Source organism: Terrapene carolina, unplaced genomic scaffold (assembly GCF_002925995.2).
Source record: "Terrapene carolina triunguis isolate 2854851 unplaced genomic scaffold, T_m_triunguis-2.0 Scaffold22, whole genome shotgun sequence".
Classification (NCBI taxonomy): Eukaryota; Metazoa; Chordata; order Testudines; family Emydidae; genus Terrapene; species Terrapene triunguis.
Genome location: NW_020664373.1, coordinates 14200802 through 14226820, shown reverse-complemented (window position 1 = coordinate 14226820; position 26019 = coordinate 14200802). Strand labels below are relative to the sequence as shown.

The 26019-nt window shown below is 42.0% G+C and overlaps 1 protein-coding gene across 2 annotated transcripts in view; it reads right to left on the bottom strand.

Moving 5' to 3' along the window:
* Positions 1–26019, bottom strand: part of LOC112105115 (connector enhancer of kinase suppressor of ras 2) — a 358118-nt gene that overhangs the window by 251805 nt on the left and 80294 nt on the right. For both annotated transcript variants that reach the window (XM_024197779.3, XM_024197780.3), the window contains exon 4: positions 13128–13215. In XM_024197779.3, coding sequence (XP_024053547.2) covers positions 13128–13215 — 88 coding nt within the window. The remainder of the gene's footprint in view (positions 1–13127; positions 13216–26019) is intronic.

Genomic DNA, 26019 nt, shown 5'->3' with positions numbered 1-26019 from the left:
CCCTCTGAAACATCCAATGCTTTGTCCCCTCTCCTACCCCGCCCCCTGGCCAAACTCACCATGGTTAGGGCTCTTGCCATGCCGTGTGCCTGCCAAGGGAAAGTGAGAAAGTGGTATATGTAACTTGTATGAATCAAGGCTGTGAGAGTGCACTCAATAGTTCGTCTATTGTTTCTTTAGATTCTGCAGATGTGCCCTGGAGGGTCTCCTCCTGCACACCAGCTGAGCAGCCCAGTCTGATAAGCAATTCCCTCATGAAGAGTAAGAAAGACATTTCCAGGGAGTTGCTGCAATCATCTGATGCTGCTGGTAGTCTCTCTCCATGGTCTGTGCTCGCTAGCAATGAAAAACTGAGAGTGGAGAGCCAGGAGAGGAAACAGGGACAGGAGCAGATGAAACAGCTGCTTGAGGACCAAACAGATATGCTAAGGTCCCTGATTGTGCTGCAGGTGGAACACATCTGTGCTCACCTCCTCCTGCAGCCCATACAAAACTGCCTTTCTTGCCTTCCTCAAACTCCCCACACACATTCCTCGCACATTCCCAGGCTGTTGCAGTACCCCACGCGCTCCATCCCGAGGGATGTGTTTCACAATGACAGCTGGACAGACACCGAGCTGTGAGAGCCTCATTTCAAAAAGTGCTCTTCATTATCTTGTCCCTTGTAGGAAATTGAAATGTTTGCATAGCTGTAGAATAAAAATGTACTTATAAAAAATGAATCTTTATTTGTCTCCTATACACGGTGGTTGCTACTGAAATTCATAGACAGTGGTAATCAGTGGATTTGCAGAGTAAAATTAATGCACTCACAGCAATCATTACAAGGGTAATATTAAGATGCAAGAAAGCAAGAAAGGAAAGAGCTGCAGGAGTAAAAAAGAGAACGCAGGCAGAAGTCCAGCAATCGAGTGGGGGCTATCCAGTTTGCTGCACTGAATGCAGGATGTATAATTACCTGCCTTATGGGCAGGTGGCGTATGTGTGCATTCGATGTAAGGACCTCCTGGCCCTCAGAGACCGTGTACAGGCTTTGGAGGCCAGGTAGCTGAACTGGAGGAGCTAAAGAAGACAGAGAGGTACATAGATGAGACTTTCTGGGACACAGTAGAATGGTCCCACCCCCGGTCTGACAGTCTCTGTGCTGTTGAGGAGGATGAAAGTCTCAGGGAAGGAGAACATCAAACTGGAGCAGAGGGAAACAATCCCATAGTTGAGACCCTCCTTCCAGAAGATGCCATGGTATCCTCTCTCACTGAGGCTTCAGCTTCTGTGGCAAACAAGAACCCTAAGAGTGAGATGGATGTAGAAACTGGTGTACTGGCCAATTCAGACTATAATCAACTTCTAGAATCCTCTTTATAGGGATGTTTTTCTTACTGACTGAACCAATTGCAATTCCATGTTTAGTATATTAAAAGGGTTGCTATTATTCATACATTGTATTGCATTAGCACTTAGAGGCTCCAGTCCTGAATGCAGCTGTACGCACACATAGGAAGACACAGTACCTACACCTCAAAAACCTTACAATTTAATATCACACAAGGATGTTTTTATTTTGTTTTCACAGACATGGAGAAGGCCCCATAAAACATGCCTTTCCCCATCTAACAAATAATGATTACGGTGGACTTTAAAGAGTCCCAGGTATCAAAGGGCTTAGTTTTTATGCTCAGAAATTAGATAGAAGAGAGTGGAAACTCTGATTATTATTTTCTGTTCTCCATTGGTTAACCTGTTATTGTCAGGAACGTATAGCCACAAATGGATTACATTTTAAAGGCAAGTATCAGGGGGTAGCCGTGTTAGTCTGTATCTACAAAAACAACAAGGAGTCTGGTGGCACCTTAAAGACTAACAGATTTATTTAGGCATAAGCTTTCGTGGGTAAAAACCTCACTTCTTCAGATGCATAGAGTGAAAGTTACAGATGCAGGCATTATATACTGACACTGCCTGCATCTGTAACTTTCACTCTATGCATCTGAAGAAGTCAGGTTTTTACCCACAAAAGCTTATGCCCAAATAAATCTGTTAGTCTTTAAGGTGCCACCAGACTCCTTGTTATTTTAAAGGCACAGTGGCTTTTTTGATGGACTACTGCAAGGATGAGACTGTAAGCATTACAGAGTCTTGAAGGAGTCCCAGATTAGGTTCAAATCATATCTAACTGTGTTGAATTCTAATTATCCCTGATACAGTGCTTGGCATTACTTCTTTTAAACTATACAGTCACATGTAATGTTTTATTTCTTCTGGTTGAAATTACTGTTAATTCTGCAGCTATTCATACAGCGCCCCCTGGCCCCTAACCAGGATCAGATCTCCATTGCACTAGGCACTTTACCAACACACAGGAGACAGTCCTTGCCCTGACAATATACAAACTAACAAGTATTTTCATTTTGAATTACTATGACTCTCCTCCACAATACCATAGAATCTTATATTCATGGGTTCTATGCTGTTGTGGGGGGGGGGGAGGGCGTGTAGTTTTTTCAATCCTGTCTTTACTCCCACTGTCTAATTACGCTGCTCTACAGCCAAAATGCTTCTGAAATAAATGTAGTCAAACTTTACTAATTCTGGGTCACTGAGAATGAAAATGATGCTTACAATTGTTGATTGGCTCTAGTTTTCAAGATATGCTATTGGGTCAGTATATACGACCCTTGACTTGGGAATGGCGGAGGATAAGTGAGTTATAAAGGGAAGCGATCTCAATTTAAACCAGAAATGACTAAAATACATCTTTGACTGGATCTATGAATAAATCTATGACTGGGTTTGGACAGTACTTGCTTTTTAGGCAAAACAATGAATGATGCAATCTGAAGCTGGTATTGCGTCATACATGTTATGAATTGCATCATGTTATTCCTAGAAGTCATGGATGATGCAATCATAACGAAGCTTACATCACTCTGCTGAACAAATTGCCCTATATCAGCTCTAGAAATCATACAGTGTCGTGCTCTCTTATTTGTCAGTGTTTGATTTTGCAAAGGGACACATTTCTGTTTAGCCAAAGTGAGCAGAGATGCCTCGTACTTGTGTGAACAGTGCAGATAACTTCTGCTATGTTTGTGGTGAAGTGACTTTTGCATCACAAAAGCGCAGTATAACCACTATGGTTAAGAAAGCCTATCACCTTTCTTTTGGCTGCAAAATTGGAGATCAGGACAAGAAGTGGGCCCCACACATATGCTGCAACACTTGTGCAACAAATCTTCGCCAGTGGTTGAACAGGAAAAGGAAATCTATGCCTTTTGCAGTGCCAATGATTTGGAGAGAGCCAACAGATCATACCAGCAATTGTTACTTCTGCATGGTGCCTCCAGTTGGGAAAGGTGTGTCAAAGAAGAAAAAGTGGACTGTGCATTATCCAAACATTCCATCAGCTATACACCCAGTACCCCACGGAGAAGGACTGCCAGTTCCTGATGCACCAGAATCATTCTCACTTGAGTCAGACGAGGAAGAGGATGAAACGTCTGGTCCTGAACCATCAATGTCACAGGACCCACATTTTCTCCCATCCTCCTTCTCTGAACTACACCTCATAACCCAAGGTGAACTGAATGACCTTGTCAGGGATTTGGAACTACTCAAGAGTAAGGCAGAGCTGTTGGGCTCCAGACTACAGCAGTGGAATCTCCTGGCAGGTGATGTTAGGGTTTCCATGTTCCGTGACCGTCAAAAGGATCTTGTCCCATTCTTCTTCATGGAAGGTGATCTTGTAGCCTGCAACAACATCGATGGTGTGATGGCAGCCCTCAACAACGTTCACGATCCAGATGAGTGGAGACTGTTCATTGATTCATCGAAGACGAGTCTTAAAGCCGTTTTACTGCATAATGGCAATGTTTTGCCATCAATTCCAGTTGGTCATGCAGTCCATATGAAGGAAACCTATGACAACATGAGACAACTTTTGAGGTGCATAAACTATGACCAACATCAGTGGCAGCTTTGCGGCGATTTGAAGGTTGTTGCTCTCTTGCTTGGTCTGCAGACTGGATACACAAAATACTGCTGTTTTCTCTGCGAATGGGATAGTTGTGCAAGAGATTCCCACTACATCAAGAAAGATTGGCCACTCCGACAGTCATTGGAGCCTGGGAGGAAAAGTGTTCAGCATCCACCACTTGTTGAATCAAGGAAGATTTTGTTACCACCCTTACACATCAAGCTGGGTCTGATGAAGAACTTTGTCAACGCCATTGACAAAACACAAGCAGCTTTCAAGTACCTCCGTGGAAAATTTCCAAGGTTAAGTGAAGCTAAGATAAAGGAAGGTGTCTTTGTTGGTCCTCAGATTCGTGAACTTCTTCAAGATGATGCATTTGACCATGCACTGCGTGGCAAGGAAAAGACGGCATGGAAAGCCTTCCAGTTAGTGGCAATAAATTTTCTCGGAAACAACAAGGCAGACAACTACAGGTTGTTGGTGGAAAACTTCCTCAAGGCATACAAAAGCCTTGGTTGCAACATGTCACTAAAGATACATTTTTTGCACTCTCGTCTAGATTTTTTTCCACCGAACTGCGGAGCAGTGAGCGACGAGCACGGCGAATGATTTCACCAGGACATTGCAACAATGGAGAAACGCTAGCAGGGCAAATGGAGCCCATCAATGCTTGCAGACTATTGCTGGACAGTGACAAGAGATGCTCCATTTAATGAATACAAGAGACAAGCCAAGAAGCGCCGAGTAGACACTGAATAGGACTAAACTATGTACAGAATAGTTTTTTGCCTTTTGTTTCATAATAAATTTTATTTATATAACCCTTTTGCTGATTTTTAAAGTGTTACATAAACAGGACAGGTGAAATATTATCATGTAAAGCAACCATAAACACATGAAAAGACCTAGGTTTACAATTTATGATTAAAACTCTACTATCTACACAATATACATAGACATAAAATGTAAAAACTTAAATATCTTAGAAACAGTAGCCAATCAGTTGTTTTAATTGTCATATTTGAATTCAGCACATCAAAATACATAATAAATAGCACATTTTATCTCTGAAGCAGACGACTTCTCAAAAATTGTAGACCAGTGTTACTTCTAACTGATCTTCTGAAGAATATGCTTCAGGAGTTAAAAAAAATTAACTTCATATCCTTGTAAAATTATATTATGAGATCAATCCTGAGCCCAGTGAAGTCAATGTGGGTTTTGTAATGATTTCAGCAGGAGCAGAATCAAGACTTTCAGAGTTAAGGGTGAACAGGAGTAAGTATAACCAAATTTTAAATTGTCCCAGATTATACTTTTAGAGTGATGATCACAGTTCTCTCTCTTATTACTGGCCTAACAATAAAGTTAAACATTCTCCAGTATTTTTTTTTTTTTTTAAAAGAGTGCCTCCAGTAGAGTTGTGGTAGCCTGCTTATAAAATAATATTAGCATTGCAACCATTTGTTCACATGAAAATATAAATATTACAGCCTCCTCTCCTGGAAGCAAGGAAAAAAGTAAAGTTAGAAAAACACCCAATGCCAAAGGACATGCTTTATCAGAAATGGTGCAGCGAGAAAAATTGTTGCATCGTATCCTTTTGACTCTGGTTAGTAGTGAACACACTCAAAGCTTCCGCAATGCTGCTGCAAAGTGATCATCTATTTTCTTAAGAAGAATATTTAAATCTCCTAGGGCCTACTTCTGGCACCTCATGCCAAATGGAACTTTACTTCACAAACTGCATCACTGATCTCAACTGCATAACTTGTGGAGTAAGATCCTTCTCTACATATGGGTGGCAGAACTGGGCCCTTAACAACTTCAAGATACAAAGCCTATATAGCCCTGTAATGGAAGTGGCAGAAAAGGATGTCTGAACTGCCACTATTTGCAATGCCTCTGGAATCTAAGGGTTTTCTCTAGGTCTGAGATGTTTTTATAAAGATAGTCTTTGAAGTCTCCAGAGTTAATAAAAGAGTATCAGTAAAATTGACTTGCATTACAGCTCAGAAATCAGCTACTAGTAAGGACTTGTTTCAACTATCCCAGAGTTCCCAAGATGAAAGTTGAAAGATAAAACTACTACTTTATAACACCCCAAAGTCCCAGAACAAAAAAAAAAATTAGGACGAATAGTACAAGAGCCGTTTAGTGTGAACGCAGTCTTCTTCAGGTTACAATAATAGCCTGCAATGCTCTGAGGAAACTATTTGTCAATGGCAGATATCCATTTCTGCAGCAGACAAATACAGAACAATTACTTGGCTCCAGCTGGCTTGTAACTAAAATAGCAAATGAACTAGTTAATATAATGTTTAACATATACTATATCGCATTATATATAAGGCTACATTTATGTCACGGAGGTCATGGTAGTCACGGAATCCGTGACTTCCAGAGACCTCCATGACATTTTCTGCTTCAGCCCCAGGGGCTGTGGGACTCTGCAGATGGCAGCCAGTGGGGCCCTGGCAGGGTTCCAGCGACAGGTGACAGACTCCTGAGGGGACCCTCCTCAGGGTTCCAGTGACACGCTACAGGCTCGCACACGGGGAGGGAGACACCTAGGGATGTCCCATTTTCTCTTTGGGAAATATGGTCACCCTGCAGCTCCCAGCTGCCGTGGGTGCAGCCCCCCCCCATAAGTTCCAGCTGCCGCGAGCAGAGGGGGAACCCCTCAGCTCCCAGCCACCATGTTGGGGATGGGGGGAAACTATGGGGCTGCAGCAGCAAAAGTCACAGACAGATCACAGCTTCCGTGAATTTCTGTTTATTGCCCATGACATGTCCGTGACTTTTACTAAAAATAACCATGACAAAATCTTACCCTTAATTATATACAATGGCTTGTCTGAAGAATTCTGTATTACAGCTCATACACAAGTATGATGAATTTTCCTAGACTCCATACTTCCAAAACTCTGCCAATTTCTTCTTCATTATCCAGTTTGTACTGATAACAGAAAAATGTAATCCTCTTTATGCCAAACATTGCCCCTACAATTAACCTCAAACCAGCAAAATTATTTAAATATGGCAGCTTAAAAACATTGTTCTCTAGCTAAAGTGGGTAAAATTGTTAGTCTTAAAGGTGCCACAGGACTCTCTGTTGCTTTTTACAGATCCAGACTAACACGGCTACCCCTCTGATGTTTTTGTTAATAATTCTGAGGACTTTTCAGTTGTAAGCGAGTGATACAAAAATTGGGTATGAATCCTCATAGGCCTCATTCACTGCATGCTGAAGCTCAGGGTGCTATTTTTGAACTGTATATGAAATAGCTGACCAACAACAATTTACAAGAGCCAAAGACAGAACTTAAGCAAATGCACACTTTACGTGTAGGCATTTAAAAATGCCACTAGTCTTTTTAAAAAACCTCTTGATAGCTAAGTTCAGGTATAGGAATTTTGTAAACTCACATAGAAGTATTTTAAATGCAAAAGAAAAGGGAATCGGAGATTAAAAAGCTGATGCAACATTTAGACATTCAGTTTGTAGCCCAAAACAGTAGTACACTGGGGAATTTAACTGTATTCAATTTGGAATAATCAAATACTGTTTACAATTCTGTCATCCATATTCAAGAAAAATGAATTTAAACTGAAACAGGTGCAGAGAAGAGCTACTCGGAAGATCAGAGGAATGGAGGGCCTATTTTATGAGAGGAGATTGGATGCACTCGGACTGTTTAGTGTAGCAAAAAGAAGCCTGGGAAGGGATACGATTGTTCTCCATAAATACAGTAGGGGAGTAAACACTAGGGAGAGTGAAGAGCTGTTTAAGCTAAAGGACAATGTTGACACAAGAACAAAGGGGATATAAGCTGGCCGTAAACAAATTCAGACTGGAAAGTAGAAGAAGGTTTCTAACCATCAGAGGGATGAGGTTCTGGAACAGCCTCTCAAAGGAACTGTAGGGGGCAAACAATTTAGTTAGTTTTGAAAGAGAGCGCTAGACAAATTTGTGAGTGCAACTGTATGATGGAGTTACTTGTGATGGTGGTAGGCAGGGCTCAACAGCCCTGGGGCTCACTTCTGGTTTATGTGTTATGCTCCTAAAGCTCATGCTTCAGGGTTTCATCTGGCTACCAGCAAGGGTCAGGAAGAGATTCTCCCCACCCCCTCCAATGTATTCTGGGAATTTTTTAATCTCCTTACTCTGAAGCATGAGGGATGGCCAAGGCTGGAGATGGGACACCGGGCAGGATGGGCCAGGACTCTGAAGTGGCATCAACCATTCTCTCGCTCAGATGCTCGTCTGGCTGGTTCTTGCTCACATGCTCAGGGTCCAACTGATCGCCACACATGGGGTCAGGCAGGAATTTTCCCCAAGATCAGATTAGCAGCGACTTTGGGGTTTTTTCACCTTCCTTGGCAGCATGTGGATGCAGCTCAGCTGCCAGGATTATCTGGGCATATCTCACTTCATCATTTCTCTGCTATTGAGGGGGCCTTAAGTACTGGTGCATCTCAATCCCTCCTATTCTCTGCCTGTGGCACATAATAGTCTAGTCTCCTGGGGGTCTCATTTACTTTGGTTGAATTGCCATTGTTGGGTTTAATGTGAGGGTGCTACATGGTGCTGGTGGCCTGTGATATTCAGGAGGTCAGACTAGATGATCTAGTAGTCTCTTCTGGCCTTAAACTCTATGATCATATGAAACAAAAGATCAGTGAATAGATACTAAGTTACTGGGATGGAACATATCTGCTGTAAATAAAAATCAGAACAGATGAGTTTGGGACCAGCAATGGAATTTATCATTGTCCCTGTCCTGACTAAAGTCCCAAGACAGCGTCAGCATGTTAAGTGCCGTGCTGCAGTGCTTTCTTGATTGGGGCCTAATGTTATCTTTGGGGAGGATGATTCTTCTCTTTTCTAGAGGCAAGTGAATAAAATTTGCTGTTACTCCTGTAAGTGAATAACACTCAAACCTCCCCAGCTTCAAAGGTTGAGTGTACTTTCCAAAAAATGTAAGGAGCTAGCAGTAATGAGCAGGGGGATGAATTTGGGAGGAAATGAACTATGAGAAATGGACAATTACTGGAAAGAACTATGATGATTGATAAGTTACATGTTCCCCAGTTTGTTAAAAAAATAGACCTGTGAAAAGGAATATATGGAGATATACCTATCTCATAGAACTGGAAGGGACCTCGAAAGGTCATTGAGTCCAGCCCCCTGCCTTCACTAGCAGGACCAAGTACTGATTTTGCCCCAGATCCCTAGATGGCCCCCTCAAGGACTGAACTCACAACCCTGGGTTTAGCAGGCCAATGCTCAAACCACTGAGCTATCCCTCCCCCCTAGGAATAGGAAGTGTTTCCAGTCACATTAAGTGATAGACAACGACGTACATCAAGGGTGTCAATAGATGGACCATAGGCCAAATTCGGACCACCAGACACTTTTGAACAGACCCTGAAATCTTTTTATGTACTTATTGTTATCATTATTTATTTATTTATTTATTATTTTCTCTGGAGTCTGGACCTTGACTATACCTTGTCCAAAAAATATGGACCTTGACAAAAATATAATTGACTTCTTCTGACCTACAGCCATGACTACGATAGTGACAGGTGCAACTTTGGCAAGAGATGCCCACACAGTCATCCTCTGGGGTTATGCCCTTTCCCCAAAGCACAAGAAGAGCTCTAATAAGCTTTGTAGGACAAACACATACTTTAAACCACAAACAAACCATTAGAGCACTTAGCTCCTCTCTTAGCCAAATGAAATGCAAACTAAATCAAACTCTGGAATTGTAAAATGACTGACTTAAAAAAAAAAAAAGTAGAAAGAATTTATTATACAACCAAGGCAAGACATATTGGTTGCACAAAATACAAAGATAAGTCAAACTAAGCTGTGCAAAAAGTTCATAGTAAAAGAATAAAGCCATTCAAATGGCTGGTTTTCACAATGGGGAAATCTCACAAAAGTTCTGTGCCCCGAGCCAGCCAATTGGCTGGCCCACCTCCCTCCCACCATGCCTCAACACTCCATTTCTTGACAGCTGCCCTCTTCCTTCATTTTTGGCGAGCCACCAGACAGGGGCACTGCCCCGTCTCAGTGCCTTCTGGGTGGTAAGGAAAGCTGTCTGACCTCCCTCTCCTCCACCAGCCCATATGGACATGAGAGGAAAGCCAACCCCCTTCTACTGCAGGCAGCCCTGTATTACTTTGAGTAAGTAGAGTCCAATAAGGCTTGGCACAGTAGTTAGGTTCTCTCTGGCAATAGGAAATGAAGCCCATAGTTTCTATATGAGTCAGCAGTGTGCCCTTGTTGCCAAGAAGGCTAATGGCATATTGGGCTGTATTAGTAGGAGCATTGCCAGCAGATCAAGGGAAGTGATTATTCCCCTCTATTCGGCATTGGTGAGGCCACATCTGGAGTATTGTGTCCAGTTTTGGGCCCCCCACTACAGAAAGGATGTGGACAAATTGGAGAGAGTCCAGCGGAGGGCAACGAAAATGATCAGGGAGCTGGGGCACATGACTTACGTGGGGAGGCTGAGGGAACTGGGCTTATTTAGTCTGAGGAAGAGAAGAGTGAGGGGGGATTTGATAGCAGCCTTCAACTACCTGAAGGGGGGTTACAAAGAGGATGGAGCTTAGCTGTTCTCAGTGGTGGCAGATGACAGAACAAGGAGCAATGGGTTCACATTGCAGTCAGGGAGGTCTAGGTTGGATATTAGGAAACACTATTTCACTAGGAGGGCGATGAAGCACTGGAATGGGAGGTGGTGGAATCGCCATCCTTAGAGGTTTTTAAGGCCCAGCTTGACAAAGCCCTGGCTGGGATGATTTAGTTGGTGTTGGTCCTGCTTTGAGCAGGGGATTGGACTAGATGACCTCCTGAGGTCTCTTCCAACCCTAATCTTCCATGATTCTATTCCTGGCCTTAGAGTACAGCCTACTGCAACAGGCAAGTCAGTCTCCCTCCCACTGTTTTGTGGAAAGCAGTGGGCGGGGGGGGGAGAGAAACCAGGATGCCTCCCAACCTCCATTGAAAAACTGAAATTTTTTGGTCAGTGGGAATCTTTTGAGGCTCTTGCCCCCACCAAAAATAGACGATGGGATGGGCAGCCAATTGGTATCCATTAAAAATCACCAGGAATAGGCCAAGCCCAGGGAAGCAGCTATCAACGCTCCACCCTGAGAACACTAATAATAAATAGGATCAGTATGTGAGTGGGGGGTTGGTAGATATGGAGTAATTTGTGGGGCAGTAAGGATGAAAGCTTTGAGTGAGCTCTTGTAGTTTTGAGTTTGTTCAGCTCTAACTTCCAACACGCCTGAAGGTACAACCCTAACCTTCAATAAAACCCTCAAACCCGAACAGAAAGTTACTCACCTTGCAGTAACTGAGGTTCTTGGAGATGCGTGTCCCTGTGAGTGCTCCACTCTAGGTGACGGTGCGTCCTGGCGCCTAGAGTGGAGCACCCACAGGGACAGCACTCGAAGAACTACTACAGGTTTGATTTTGTCAATACACCACTGGCAAGCCGAATTCTGCTGGGTTTGCACAGGTCTAATCAAAAAGCAAGGGGCACCACAGGCTCATAGAAATGAATAACAACTCACAAGGAGTAAAATATCCAGAAGCAAACAAAACCATCCTTTCATTTAAAAATAATCCATCCAAAATACAGAATTTATTATCTAATCCCTCGTGCCATCTATCCGCCAGTCAGGAATCATAACTAACAAATAAGCAGTCCTTCAACTTTGCATTTTTAAGAAACAAAAACATCATTAGATAAATTAGGGTAGACTCTCTGGATAGCCTATAAAATTAATTCACTGTAGAATGGGAATTCACAACTGGCCCCTCAAAAATTAGATAAACTGGGGTATTAACTAAACCTATATAATCAACAAGATTTAAGCAATTGATTACAGCCACGTTAATCATAGGGGCACTGTAAACACCAGAACAGATCTTTCGGCTGTTTGAATGAAAGGTATAAGACAGTGTTTCCCAAACTTGGGACACTGCTTGTTTAGGGAAAGCCCCTGGCGGGCCGGGCCGATTTGTTTACCTGCCACGTCCGCAGATCCGGCCGATCGCGGCTCCCACTGGCCGCGGTTCGCTGCTCCCGGCCAATGGGAGCTGCGGGAAGTTGTGCGGGCCCAGGGACGTACTGGCCGCCGCTTCCAGCAGCTCCCATTGGCCTGGAGCAGCGAACCCCGGCCAGTGGGAGCCGCGATCGGACGGACCTGCGGACACGGCAGGTAAACAAACTGGCACGGCCCGCCAGGGGCTTTCCCTAAACAAGCGGTGTCCCAAGTTTGGGAAACACTGGTATAAGATAATACTCAGTTGAAGAGACCTACTTTAATTTCTATCATTAATCCATCTAGTGGAATGCATGCCAACATTGGTTTGGACTGTAGCAAAAGTTGCTTTTCACTTTTACCAGAAGAAGGATAGCCAAGAGTGGGGACAGGTCTAAACTACAGACACACAACGGCATTACTGTTATATAGAACTTTTCACCAGTAAATCTAAAAGAAATTATGGAAACTGGGGAAGGTTCTAGGTTATATACATCCTCAGAATGCAAGCAATTTTCCCTTCTATTTCGGGAAAGTGAAGTCATACCTTTAAGCAAAAGACTAAGAAACTGGTTGTTGCTCTCTTGAAGACAGAATTTAAGAAAACTAATATACAACATTTTAGACAATCAGAAAATATACACTATCTGCAGAAGATTCTAGATATTATGAATTGTGCAAAAAGGAAGGTGACTGCACAAATGCAGAGTAATACAAAGAGATCTTCTGAACTACTCCATTTAATAAAAAATACGTGAGAAACTATTACAAGTGAAATACAATATCAAATAGGAATTTTCAACTTGACAATTATATAAACTACGGAATTCAAAATAAAGTTCAGCACTGCAACACAGGAGAGATGTACATGCATAGCACAGTCCAAATCAAAGTTATGCAGACACTGAAATACACATTTCTAAAAAGCATTTTACTAAACACAACAGTTTTCCTTTTATGCTGTAACTGGACACAGGAAAATGGATGACACAAAATGATTCAATTTCGTTGCAAAGGGCCACTTACCATTAAATAGGCAACAATAAATTCAAATGAGAATAATAAGTGTATAGTCTCATACCTGTTGTACAATTGTTGTTAATTCCAGGCAGAGCTGTATGACATTATTTCTCGTTACTGAGTAATCTGTCACAGCAGCAAAAGGTGATCTAAAAAAAGAAAAAGAAAAAATGTTCATGGGGAGGATGATTTTTCCCTGCTTTAGTGGCACATAATGCACTTTAAACACAGATTGCTTGAATACTAATTCTTAACAGGACTGAGTAATACATCAGAAATATTTAAAATCCACTGTTAGCATTGTATGTACCAGAACATAATTTTAGAAAATGGCTACTTTAACTCTCTTCCTGGCTTCTCAGGATTTTTTAAATCATTCTGAGAGAAGTTCTAATCATAAAGGCATCATCTCCTCAAAACCCTGTAGCTTCTTTCTGAAACTGCCTCCACTTCACCATATGAGCCCTAGGTATACAGAGGCATGTCTTTTGAGGTAGTCTAAGCACACACTTACTGAGAAAAGAAAAGGTATTGTTTCCATCTGTTGTACAGCTGGTGCCCAGGTATGAATACAGTCATTAATGCATTTGGCTAATGCACTGAATGTCTTAGGGTCTGAACTAAGGCCCAGGGAAGTCAATAGAAATACTCTGTGTCAAGCCCTTAGTTCTGCTTCTAAAAAGGGCAAAACAATCACAATCAGAATAGACTTTCTAAGAAGCAGACGTAAAGGTTGATTTGGAGCCATGATCTTTCAATCCCAGGGGTTTTGTTATAAGAATTTTAAAATATTACTAAAAATACATTTTCTTAGGACAGCAGTCCTCACTTTTCACTATTGAAGGCCTACATTCAAATACACTCAAGTTATCTTAGTCTAGCACTTATGTCTCTTTTCCATTTTAAACAAACTATCATACTCTTTGGCAGGACTGGAAGTCTCTGCAAGACAAGTCCAAAATTTTAACAGTAGGCATGTTGCAAATGAGGATTTAGACATATTGGCAGTTTTACAATCAACTGGGAAGGAATGTTCCCTGGACTGCCTGGGATGGATGCAGGTATGCTTGCAGTGCTTGTAGGTATGTGGGCCATAGATGCCCCCACTTTGGGTCCATCACCTGCCCACTGGCTGGGGATGGGTGAACAATCTAACCAGTTGGCTCACATAGCCCCCACCACCTAGTTAAACTCCTGTGGGCTTTTCAAAAATGTCTTGCTCTGGCTAGCTTCCCAGCTCTCCCTCCCCTTTGTTGCAGTGTTCATGCAGTGGATGCTGCAGGTCTGACTGATTAGGAAGGTTTTTTCCCCTTTGGACAAAATAGGCAAGAGGTACGATGGTTTTTTTTGCCTTCCTCACAGCATCATGGAGGTACTGTTTGATTATAATAATAAGACTTAACGTTTAATATTAGGAAAGTAAGAGTGTTTAACTTGTTACAACTTGTGGCTAGTGTCCACTGCGGGTAAAGGCTAAAATGGACCAGCTCCAAGAGATAAATATAGTGCTAGTGGTCCTTTTGCCCATAGGTGCCAACTTTCTAATGTGCTGGGAGGTGTTCCCCCCCAGTTCCGCCACAGGCCCTGCCCCCATTCCACCCCTTCCCCCAAGTCCCCACCTCTACCCTACCCTGTCCCCACTCCACCCCTTTTCCCAAGGCCCCACTCCTACCCTGCCCTGCCCCCGCGCCACCCCTTCCTACCCGTTCTGCCCACTTCCCTGAGCACGCCCTGCCCTGGCTCCTTTCCCCAGCACCTCCTGCACACCGCGGGACAGCTGATCCACAGCAGGTGAGAGGCGCTGGGGGAATGGGGAGGTGCTGACAGGGGGGCTGCCCACCATTTTTTTCCCCCGGGTGCTCCAGAGTTGGCGTCTATGGTATTGCCAAAAGGAAAAAAGGAGACCTGAAGTCCTTGCAGACTGATATCCTCTTTTGGCAACTTCTATATCCCTCCATGTGGGAAAAGGTGGGGAGGATTCAGAAGTGAGCTGAATCCAAGGGGTGGACTTAGGTGGGTCTACATCAAGTTACTGGTTGTTTAGTGGGACTCCTGAACACTGCCGTGGATAAATGCCTAATATGTGGGAGCGGAAAGTGCCTCCCTCCAATGTTGAATAATATTACTTCCTGCTGCTCAAAATGCATCCCTTGTGTGTTGTTCATTCACCTGCATGTCCTGATCAATTGAATCTCTCTCTCTTTCTCACACACACACACACACACACACACACACACACAACACTGAATGAACAAGTATAGAAAACACATGATGCTGTGATAGAAGGGTATTATTGCCACTCATTTGAGATAAGCTCAGAGCCCACTCATGTAAGTAATGCAGCCATCCCAAATGAATATCGATAAAAGCTTTATATTATGTCATCATGTATCTTCTGTATGCCACATACTTTACAGGAAAAGTTTAGAGTTTTACAATTTTTGTTGATATTTTTCCTACTGTAAAGATAGCCAAAGTTCAGTAACCACGAGTTCAGTAATAAAAAGCTCTGTAGACAAGAGTCATCATAACTAGGACATTTTAGATAGTTCTTATAGGGTTCTACAATAGTTTCTCCATGTGCTGTAATATTGCAATTTTAAAGGCAGCTATCTTGGAACTTTCCTAAAAACTAGTGGTGTTTCCCAATAGAAAACCAGAATCTCCTCCCCTTTCTAATGGTTTAAAACTCCCATTCTAGCCCTCAGAGGTCACAAGATACAATGTGTCAGAATTGAATATGCACCTCAATTTGATGTAATTTGGGGGGGAGGAAATTCCATATATTAGATGGAAGAAGGTAACATTCCTCTGGCAGTGTGTTGTTTTTATAACAGAAGTATGGCTGATAGAAGTTGTGCAGAGGCTAGGAAAACTAGAAGCAGTCCTGAAAGTGGGGGATTAGTGGACAGAGTGCACGTCAGGAGTTCAAGGGTGCTTGACAAGAGCAACTTGTCAAATGCTACAATCACTATTTACATGCAGCTTTTATATATACACTACAACAACAACAACAACAACATGTGTACTGTATACTAAGTCTACCCACACACACACACAAATACAAACACGCACCAAATTACAATAAAAACATGAATTTATATGTTTGAAACTGGAATTAACTCTTCAGATATGATAATCTTTTAAAACAAGACTATTGTATCCAAAAGGGTCAGAAATATTTGTATTTATTTTTCATTCACAATTGTCACTGTAAAGATGAGAAAACCCTTCTAAAGCCATGATTTTAAAAGATGATACTCATTTATGAACTCTCACCTTTATTTAGAACGAATGAGTTCAAGCCACAAATGGTATTATTTTACTTTATGTTTGGATTTTATTACAATCTGATCTTCAAATTACACAGCTGGAATCGATCTGATGGTTCAAAGCCTCTAGCATTTTTCTAAACAAAATTCTACAGTAGGCTTTTGGCTCTCATGCAGCATGATCTTCTCTCATAGTTTTACTATTCGTTAGGTTACACAGTTCATAAAGACAACAATGAAGCCTTGATTAGCATTGTTCTTAATGAAGAACATTGAAAATACCCAAATAAATTCGGTTTAACTCAAATTAAAGAACAAGAAAATGGCACATGGACCTCAAATGTAATTTAACAAAAACAAATAGAACATAAAAACAAAAATGAGAAAACGGACACTGAAAATACAAAGTGAAACTAGTAACAATGGTGAGGGTACGTGGATTTTGGAGCAGGGGAGGCAGGAAACTAGTAAGGAATTGTCTCATTCCAGCAGCTAAAATCAATAATAAATGGTGAGAAACAAGGTGGGTGAGGCTAATCTCATTTTCAAATGTTGAGTGTCAATGAGACTTCCACTCCTAAATCAATTTTGAAAATTTCATCTAGAATGTTTAGTATAGGATCACTGGCCAAATTCCATGATGGACACAATTTGAAGCCTCAATTTGAGGCACAAAATCCTATTTTCATTTATAAAATGTCCACCTTGACAGTAAGGCATGTAACATTGTTTTACATTATATTAAAATTATCAGTTTGTTTCCAGACAGGACAGACCAAACCTAAATAGCAGCACATAACTGTTACACCTTGTGTATTGATTATCACAACAACCTCCTCCTCCTCACACCCGTGATAATGCCATTTGAATCCACCAAAAATGCAACTGGTAAAAAGGCATTCCACACCCAGTCAGAACACATCCTCCCTACTTCTTTTAAGTCCCCAGCCAACTGTATCAAGTTTCAACTTCTGCCTTCTTCCTTCAAAACCAAACAACTCTACATTCCTCTGACCTACCATTCTCAGCTAGCATCTAAGGCCCCGATCCAGGAAAGCACTAAGTATGTATATAATTTCAAGGATGTGACTAGTCTGACTTGTCACATCTTTACACAATTTGTATTTGTATGACCTAAATGTCTTATTAACAAAAACGTTAACAAATGCAGTAACCAAGTTCCACTACTAACAATAGAAACAAGCACTTTTATCAGAGTTAACCTCATTCTAGAATCAGATCAAGGGGACAAGTTTGCAAAAGAATTTTAAGCTTAATCTTAAGAACCAGAACCCAATTTGAGAATTTCTTCTAGCACAAAAAATTTCAGGATAATCCAGTCTGTATCATAATTCAGTCCTCAGAGAGGAGAAGCAAACAAAACCCCAAACAAACGAAGAAAAAAACCTTAGTAGTTTGCATTGTAGTACACGTAACTGTGCCAGTATCCCATCTAAGAATCATGGTAGTAGACCATCATGTACCATGTTTTACTTGTACTTGTAACTGGACTGTTTAATTCAATATAAGTAGGAAATGCAATGAACTTTATATTGAATAAAAGAGACTTTTAAATTAATGCTTTGTAAACATTTGCAGCTGCTCCTGTGGCACTAATAGGGATAAGTGGCGTAGCAATTTTAGGTAATATTTATTGATATGTTCATTACCCCAATTCAAACAAACATAAAAGGGGAGTACATGAAGGGAATATAAGGCCCACGGACGACAAACTGAAAAACTGACAGAAAAGCACGTAGATTAATTTTTTGTATTTATTGATAAAGACACAATTAATTGTTTTTTCACCTCATGGAATACTAAACAACTGTCAGGACAATCAACAACCAAACATGGCTCATAAGGTTGTACAAAATCACAGCACACAGTGAAGGGGATTGTTACTTTCAAAGTATGAGTTATTGGTTTAACACATTTTGGTGACTGGGAACACTTTAGACACCATACTTCCAGGCAATGCATACCTGCTATTCCCTTTTCCTCTGCAACTAAAAACCACATGTGGGTAAGGCTCATTGACTGAAAACAACGAGAGAAAGAAATTCAACTATTTTTAAGTGCTATAAAAGGTACACAAAATCGTCTTAATGAACAAAGCACTGTGGCAAAAAGAGACCAATTTCTTAGTGGAAGGTGAATTCTACAGTGAGATTACTGCAATCCAAAGCATTCAAAGAATGTACTAAAGCTGAATACGAAGATATTTCTGTATTTGAACGGCAATGGGTGAATCAGCACATGCTGTACTGGACATATAAACAGGAATACTAAATTGTGTTCCAGGGCACAAGCATACACAGCTGAGAGCAGTAAGGCTTATAGGTCCCAATTCAGCTGTCCATATCTATTCAGCAACGCACTTGATTTTAGGCACATACTTACATCCCATTACAACAGGACTTAAGTATGTGTTTAAGTGCTTTGAGGAGTAGCTTTCCTCAATTGAGGTCACAGTTTTTGCACTTCAAAGGAATTAATTTCCTTAATCTACCTTCTTGGTGTGAAAGTTAAGAACTCCTACTTTTTGCTAAGGAAAACATTCATCAGCCTGCTATTGTAGATTACCACCTTTTTCTCCTTATTAAGCATAGGTAGAAAGAGTAGGGCTTCTAATTCACTTTTTTACTCTGCCTTTTCACATATAAGACACCAGGATGCTAAATTGTCAAACTAGTGAGGATCTCAGCCTGTTAATTCTTCTCTATGCATCAGACTGCCAGGTTGGAAAACATCATCTCACCACCACAAGATGTTTTTGTTCCCATTTCCTAATGTTTAACGTAGATTGTAGAAGTAATTTAAGCATTTGATATGCAAACTGTGGGGAGAAAACATGGATCATGTTACGGTTCAGCAGCTGTGAAAGACAGATTGAGTAACCTGTCCACACGTGGCTAGGACAAACAGCACACTAAGAAATCCATTGTTCCCTGTAGAAATATCTAGTACACGATTAACACCCTTGTAAAAATACTGTGGTGGTTACTGCACAAAATATCAACTAAATTTTCTTCAATTCTTAATTGAACATTTCTCTGCTACATTATGGTACATGAGCCTTTGATGAAGAATCCCTTAAGAGTTTTGAGAACAATCAGTCCTTTTCCAATCCAACTCTCTAAACACAAACACTTCATAGATTATAGACATCACTCTTACTATTTATTAAGAACCAGTAATGTTTCTCTCAGCTAGGGTGACCAGGTGTCCGGTTTTCGACCGAAACACCCAGTCGAAAAGGGATCCTGGTGGCTCCGGGCAGCACCGCTGACCGGGCCGTTGACTGTCCAGTTGGCAGCACTGCATAGTGGGGCTGGCAGGCTCCTTGCTAGTCTCCATGCCAGGCAACCTTACTATCAGCTCTGCATAACATACAACATACAGACAGCTCCTACCCCCAAAGGATTTACAACCTAAACAAGACAGAATAGAGAAATGTAGTGGGAAGCCCAGATTCAATAATAATTAGGAATTTTCTTTACAGTTTATTATATTGACTCATATTCTGGATAACAGAAAATAAGTGAGAGACAAGGTGGGAGAGGTCGTATCTTTTACTGGAACACTTTCTGTTGAGACACACACAAAAATAGGGTTTCAGAAGTGGTTTCTTTGTCAGAAAGACAGCAGTTTGGTGGACTAGAATTAGGAGGACATTCCAAACAGAGGGCAACGTGGCAGAACATACAGATGGATGCAGGAAAAGCAGGTAAACAGAGCATCAAAATTATATCATTGGGGCAGGTGATGAGAGACCATATACACAAACTATTTTAGTGCTACTACATGTCACACAAGGGCCATTCTCTATTAAGTGTGTTCATGAAACGGTGGCATTATAATGTAGAGCAGAAGCAACTCTTTTCTGGAAGCTAAAATGGTGGATGTTATCTTTTAAATCAAGTTTTCCCATGCCAGAGCCATACAGTCAAAAATAGTTATGCTGGAATGTGAGGTAGAACATGATCTGAAGAAACAGGTCCTCTCTTAACTGAAACTTGAAAGGTCCTTGATTTTGCAGGAGCTTCCCACTTAGGAAAAAAATAATAGACTAGTGCATATGTAAGCCGGGGAATGGTCCCACTATTGTGGGGAACTTTCCTGGCTTCTGCACTACCCCGGTGAAGTGGGCTAGCGAAAGGATCTGAGTCCTCGCTCCCACTTCCTTTACCCAGAGGCCTCCCTGCCCTTGAGGACTCCCCTTCCACTCTCCTGTCTGGCAGAGTCCTCGTAAACCCCGACAAGGCTGGGTCCAGGATTCCTGGGGGGCTCGACCCCCAACCCTGCTGTGGTCACCCAGGACAGGGGCTAGGGTGTCCCCACTCCGGGGTACTCTCTCTGCACTGGGCACCTCCCTGACCCACTGATCATTTCATACAATTTAAAGCAAATACAAGTTGTTTAATTAACAATTAATTTTAAAAAAGAATAAGGAAAAATGGGAAAGGTTAAAGGAAAACACATCACCCCTTTTTTGGCAGGGAACATTACAAGCAGTGTCTCTGGAACGTCAGGGCAGTTCAGTCTGTTCCTTGTAGGTCCCAGGCCTCCTTCTCAGGCCCTGGCTGTGCTGCAGAGACGCTGTGGGTTGGACACTTGCTCTGGCGGTGGCCACACGCTCTCAAGCTCTAGGTGGCAGGACCCTTTTTCCCAGCATCGTCCCTGCCCGGTCGGGGTTATGATCCCCCTCCAAGTCTGGCCAGCAAGGCCTCTTGGCTGAGGCGTCTCCCTGTGCTGGGCCCACTGCCCAGGGTCCCCCTCGCTCTCCCCAGCTGCTCACCGCACCCAGCTCCGGACTGCTCCAGCCCCTACTCCAGCTCCACACTGCCTCAGCACGGCTGCTGCTGCTGCTCTGCCTCCAGCTCCCTGGGCTGCTTCTCTGGCTCTGGTTGCTACAGCTCTGCCCCCAGGACAGGTCGGCTCTGCAGGCTGCTTCTGTGACTCTGCTCCCAGCTCTGACCTGCTTCCTGGATGCTTGTCTGGCCCCTCTGGCTCTGGTTGCTGCAGCTCTGCTCCCAGGGCAGGTCTGCTCTCTCTGGGCTGTGCTCTGGCTTTGGGGCTGCAGCTCTGCTTCCAGCAACTTAGCTCGGGCCCCTGCTCTCTCCTTAGCTTGGCGCCACTCTGTCTGACCCAGGCCATTCCAGTTCACAAGGAGGACAGGACCCCCCCTGGCCTCCTGACTCTCTGATTAGCCTGCCCGCCCTGTCAGTCAGGCTGATCTGGAGCATTGGCCTCTCCCCATTGTTCCTGGGGACTGTCAGTCTCAGGCTCCTGATTTGCCATCGACCCTTCCCCTTCTAGTGCTGGGAGCTAGCCAGCCAAAAGACCCCCACTGAATGTTAGTAAGGGGGCAACAGTCCCCTTACACATAGGCATAACTGAGGAACTGGGAGTCTTTGCCCAATTTTAGGTGAAGACAAAGACAACTTTTTTGTCTGTCAGGTCAGAATACAGCTAAACCTTATGGCAGGAAGAATGGTGTTCTGATTAAGAAACTGAACTGGCCTAGACTGGGACTCAGTTCAGGTTTCAGTTTCTGGCTCTGCTGTGCACTTCCTGTGTGCCATTGGACAAGCCACTTAAGCTCTCTGTGCCTCAATTCCTCACCTGTAAACTGGGTTTAATATTGTTGTGAGGATAAGTACATTAATGTTTGAAAGGTCCTCAGATTCACAAATCTATGGTTCATTTCAGAACTTTAAGTAAGACCTATAGGTGCTGGAACTACGGTTGCTGGGGGTGCTGCTGCACCCCTTGGCTTGAAGTGGTTTCCATTATATACAGGGTTTACAGTGTGGCTCTCAACGCCCCCACTATAAAAATTGTTCCAGCACCTCTGGTGGGACTGCAAAGATATGGACCATAGAAAGCGGAGGGAACACATTGGAAGCAGTGTGAAGGAATAAAAAAAGAGACCAAAATACAAGAACAATGAATTAGCCATGTCCCAACTGAAGAAAAGATGACCTCTAAAGGCTGCTGCACTGCTCAATAGTCAGGGATTCCGGGGTGTTCTCTCAAGCGGCATCTCTATGACATCACTGTTCTGCAATTTTCTTACTGCCTCAGGACAAAGGGACCCAACCGTGCGGTGTGCATAGGTGCCACTAAGGGTACAATTTGGGTTGTAGAACCTTAAAAATGGTGCTGGAGATAGAAACAACAATAGCTTGACCCTCAGAAGCCTGAGTTTATGATGCTCACAGAAAAAAATGATTAACTGCATATATTTGATATGGAACTCAATGAAAGATGGTTTAGATGGAACCCGACAATTGCAATTAATTTTTACAGGGTACTTTCAATGGGGCTGTACAAGAGCGACCCCAACCAGAACTTTGTAAACAATTCTGACGAGGATTCAAAGGATGAAACAAAATTTTCAGGGTTAGCAGGAATAAAAACGTACTTTTCAATAAAGTCAGCAAATATAACCAGATAACTTCTCACTCAGTAGATTAGTGTATCATTTTTACAAAGTGGTTTTACACCATAGAATTGCTATGCACTGAGACTGTGTGGCCATAACCACAGTTCACTGAGCTTTCACTCCCTAAACCAGTCTGCAATATAAGATTCCATTCTAGTTTGCCTTAATTTTATGTTTATCTCCAGCACACCCACAATTTTTAACCTCAGTTTTATTTTCCATTTAATTTGTAATCTGTCTTACATTTAAAGTGTCTCAGTCAGCTCTGTGTTTTTTGCAGTTCATTTTTGGAAGGTGAAAGTTTTATTGTGTCTTTTTTTCATTCCTTTGAACAGTTTTTTCTGATTATTTAGTTTATTTTCCTTTCGACAGAGCTTTTTTTATTGACACTGTTCCAATTTTCCTAGATCTTTTGTCTATCTATGTTTTTCCTTTGAATATTTTAATAAAAAGGTGTAAAATAGCACTCTCCACTCCAGTGATTCTCAAACTGGGGGTCATGATCCCTCAGGGGGTTGTGAGGTTATAATGCTTTGCCTCCAGCATTTATAATAGTGTTAAATATAAAACAAGTGTTTTTAATTTATAAGGGGGGGCGCACTCAGTGACTTGCTGTGTGAAAGGGGTAACCAATACAAAAGTTTGAGAACTACTGCTCTACTCATTACACTGGTTGCTTCAGCTCTGTGTTATCTATAACTTTGCTGCTTCATGGCCAAAAACACAAAACAGTGCCTAACTGGTTTTTTTCTTCTTCTCCCCTATTTCAGAGAGGTTTTCAATTAAAAAAAGGTGCCTCAATTTTTGAAGGTTGTGTGTTATGGCTAATAACCATTCAATAGAGATGATGAGAAATACATTCCACAGGATTGTTACAGGTGATCTTTAGAGAGATAGGGAGGGAGAGCTAATATCTTTATTGAACCAACTTCTGTTGGTGAGAGCTACACAGAGCTCTTCTTCAGGTCTGGAAAAGGTACTCAGAGTGTCACAACTAAATACAAGGTGGAACACATTGTTTAGCATAAGTAGTTAGCACACATTTCAAGGGATCCAAAGATGACCTTTGTAATTAGGTACCAGACAGACAGACACAGCACTGAAGACTCCCCTCTACAGGACAGAATGCATCAGTCCTATAAGACAGAAAAAACAGGAATCTACCGTGCCAGATAAGAAGAATTTATAATAGTGCTATATATTAATAATCTCAAGATAAAATAAGTTCCTGTGACTGCAGAAACAATGGCTCACAGTAACTCTGAGATAGGTTTTAACAGTAATTGTATGGGATACCCAAATGGCCACAACATAATAATTCTGTAATACCTGAACATATTTCCTTAAACAAAAATACGTCCATACATATGGGGCAGTATTATTTGACCCATGGTCTTGATATAAGCCAATAGAAGGCAGCGATTCAAGGCAGCTGTTTGGTTGCCAAGGCCTGTATTCCATGCCAGTTGGCATCTAAATGTACCCAAAGATGTTTTTTTAAGAAAACAAAGCTCTAACAGGCAAAAGATCAGAGGATCAAGGAAAAGAGTACAAAAACATGACTATAAAACATTAGGACAACACCCTTCTAGAAGTAGAGGAGAATTCTATGGCTTGGTGAGAAAGAGGGAAGTCAAAGTGTTCTTGTAAGCAAACCACAACCACCTTAATGTCCTGAGCCCTGATACTTTTCAGGGCGCCTGGATCAGATTCCCATGTAGGCACCTAAAACAGCCAGACTGACCCATCTGTAAATGGAGGTTTGGAAGCCTTCTACAAAAAAATCCCAATCCCTTAAGTTAAACCAAAAGACTTTAAAAACTTGGCAAAAATATAAATTTTAAATTATGCCCTGATGCTCATTGATCTCTGGTTCTGATCAGTCACTGGAAGAAGCAGATTCTAGAGGAATGGACCCTCCACAAAGAATGGCCTGATACCAGCCATGGCCAGTTTAACCCTGGGAACCAACAGTGAGAGTAACCCAACAAATCAGAAGTCTCAACAGACCATAGGAAAAGGGCAATCTCTCAGATATCTGGGCCCAGCTCATTTAGGTCTTTATAGGCTGTAACCAACAAGTTGAAATTGCATTCAGAAATGAACAAACTGCTAGTGCAGAGATGGAGCTCAAGTTTTATGTGCTCTCCACCCAAAAAGCAAGCTGGTGCATTTAGACCCAGCTGGAGCCACTAGTTGCATTTTCCAGAGTGGCCCCAGGTAAATGTGCGTATCAGTGATCCAGTCTGGATGTTACAATGGCATGTATCTCTGTGTTAATGTCCATGTTATTCCTTTTGATAAATTCCTTTGTCACAGATGGAAATAGGTGCTATAAGCCATAGCTGCCACCCGAGAATCCAAGGACAGAAATATATCAAATCACTCCAGGGCTGCAAATTATTGTCAGGGGGGAGGAATGCCTACAACCCTCACCCTTTCACCTCGATGCCTCCCTTTCATTTTATATGGGCCAAGTCTATGCCAACTTAATCACAAATGTCCCCCCATCTCTCTGAGGCACTGAAAGCACAATAGTGAAGTTACATGAAAAATAAGATTGGATATAAAATGCAGATTTCCCTAAGGTTAGCCTTGAGAAGCAGTCAGACACTTCAGCCAGACTGGCTATAAAAGAATCATATAGAAAATGTCTTCAGGTCTTCAAGGCCATAAAGAAACACTAGAAAAACACTCCCACTCAGAGAACCTATCAAAAAATACGGCTAGAACTAATCAACAGAAAAATGCAGACCATTTTATCTTAGGTAGCTCCAACCATCATAGTATCTCTGAAACAGCAAAGTCTGGGGCTCAGCTTTGACTGTCAGGACTAATAGTAGCAAAACCATATCTGTGTAAAAGAAAAAAATCTTTCTATCTCCCCCAGTTGCCCTTTAACAGGAAGTGACAGAACCCTATGGATCTCCAGACATTCATGCTCTTAAGGAGGAATAATACATAGCCATTAACCTGCCCCCTTGAGACATCTGAAAGAGGAAAAATGGACCTACTGAATGAAAAATATTATATACTAGAAGAAAATCTTAAAATGTCACAAAAACGTACACAAGAATGTTTAAATTACATACCTGTTCAAAATATCTATTTACTGTATAATTAAGTAAAATTCAAATATTGTTTCTAGAAAGCCCCATTCAGGTACTAAAGACAACATTTTCAAAAGTAGCCTCTCATTTTGGCTGCCCTAATTTCTGAGTGCCTTGAAA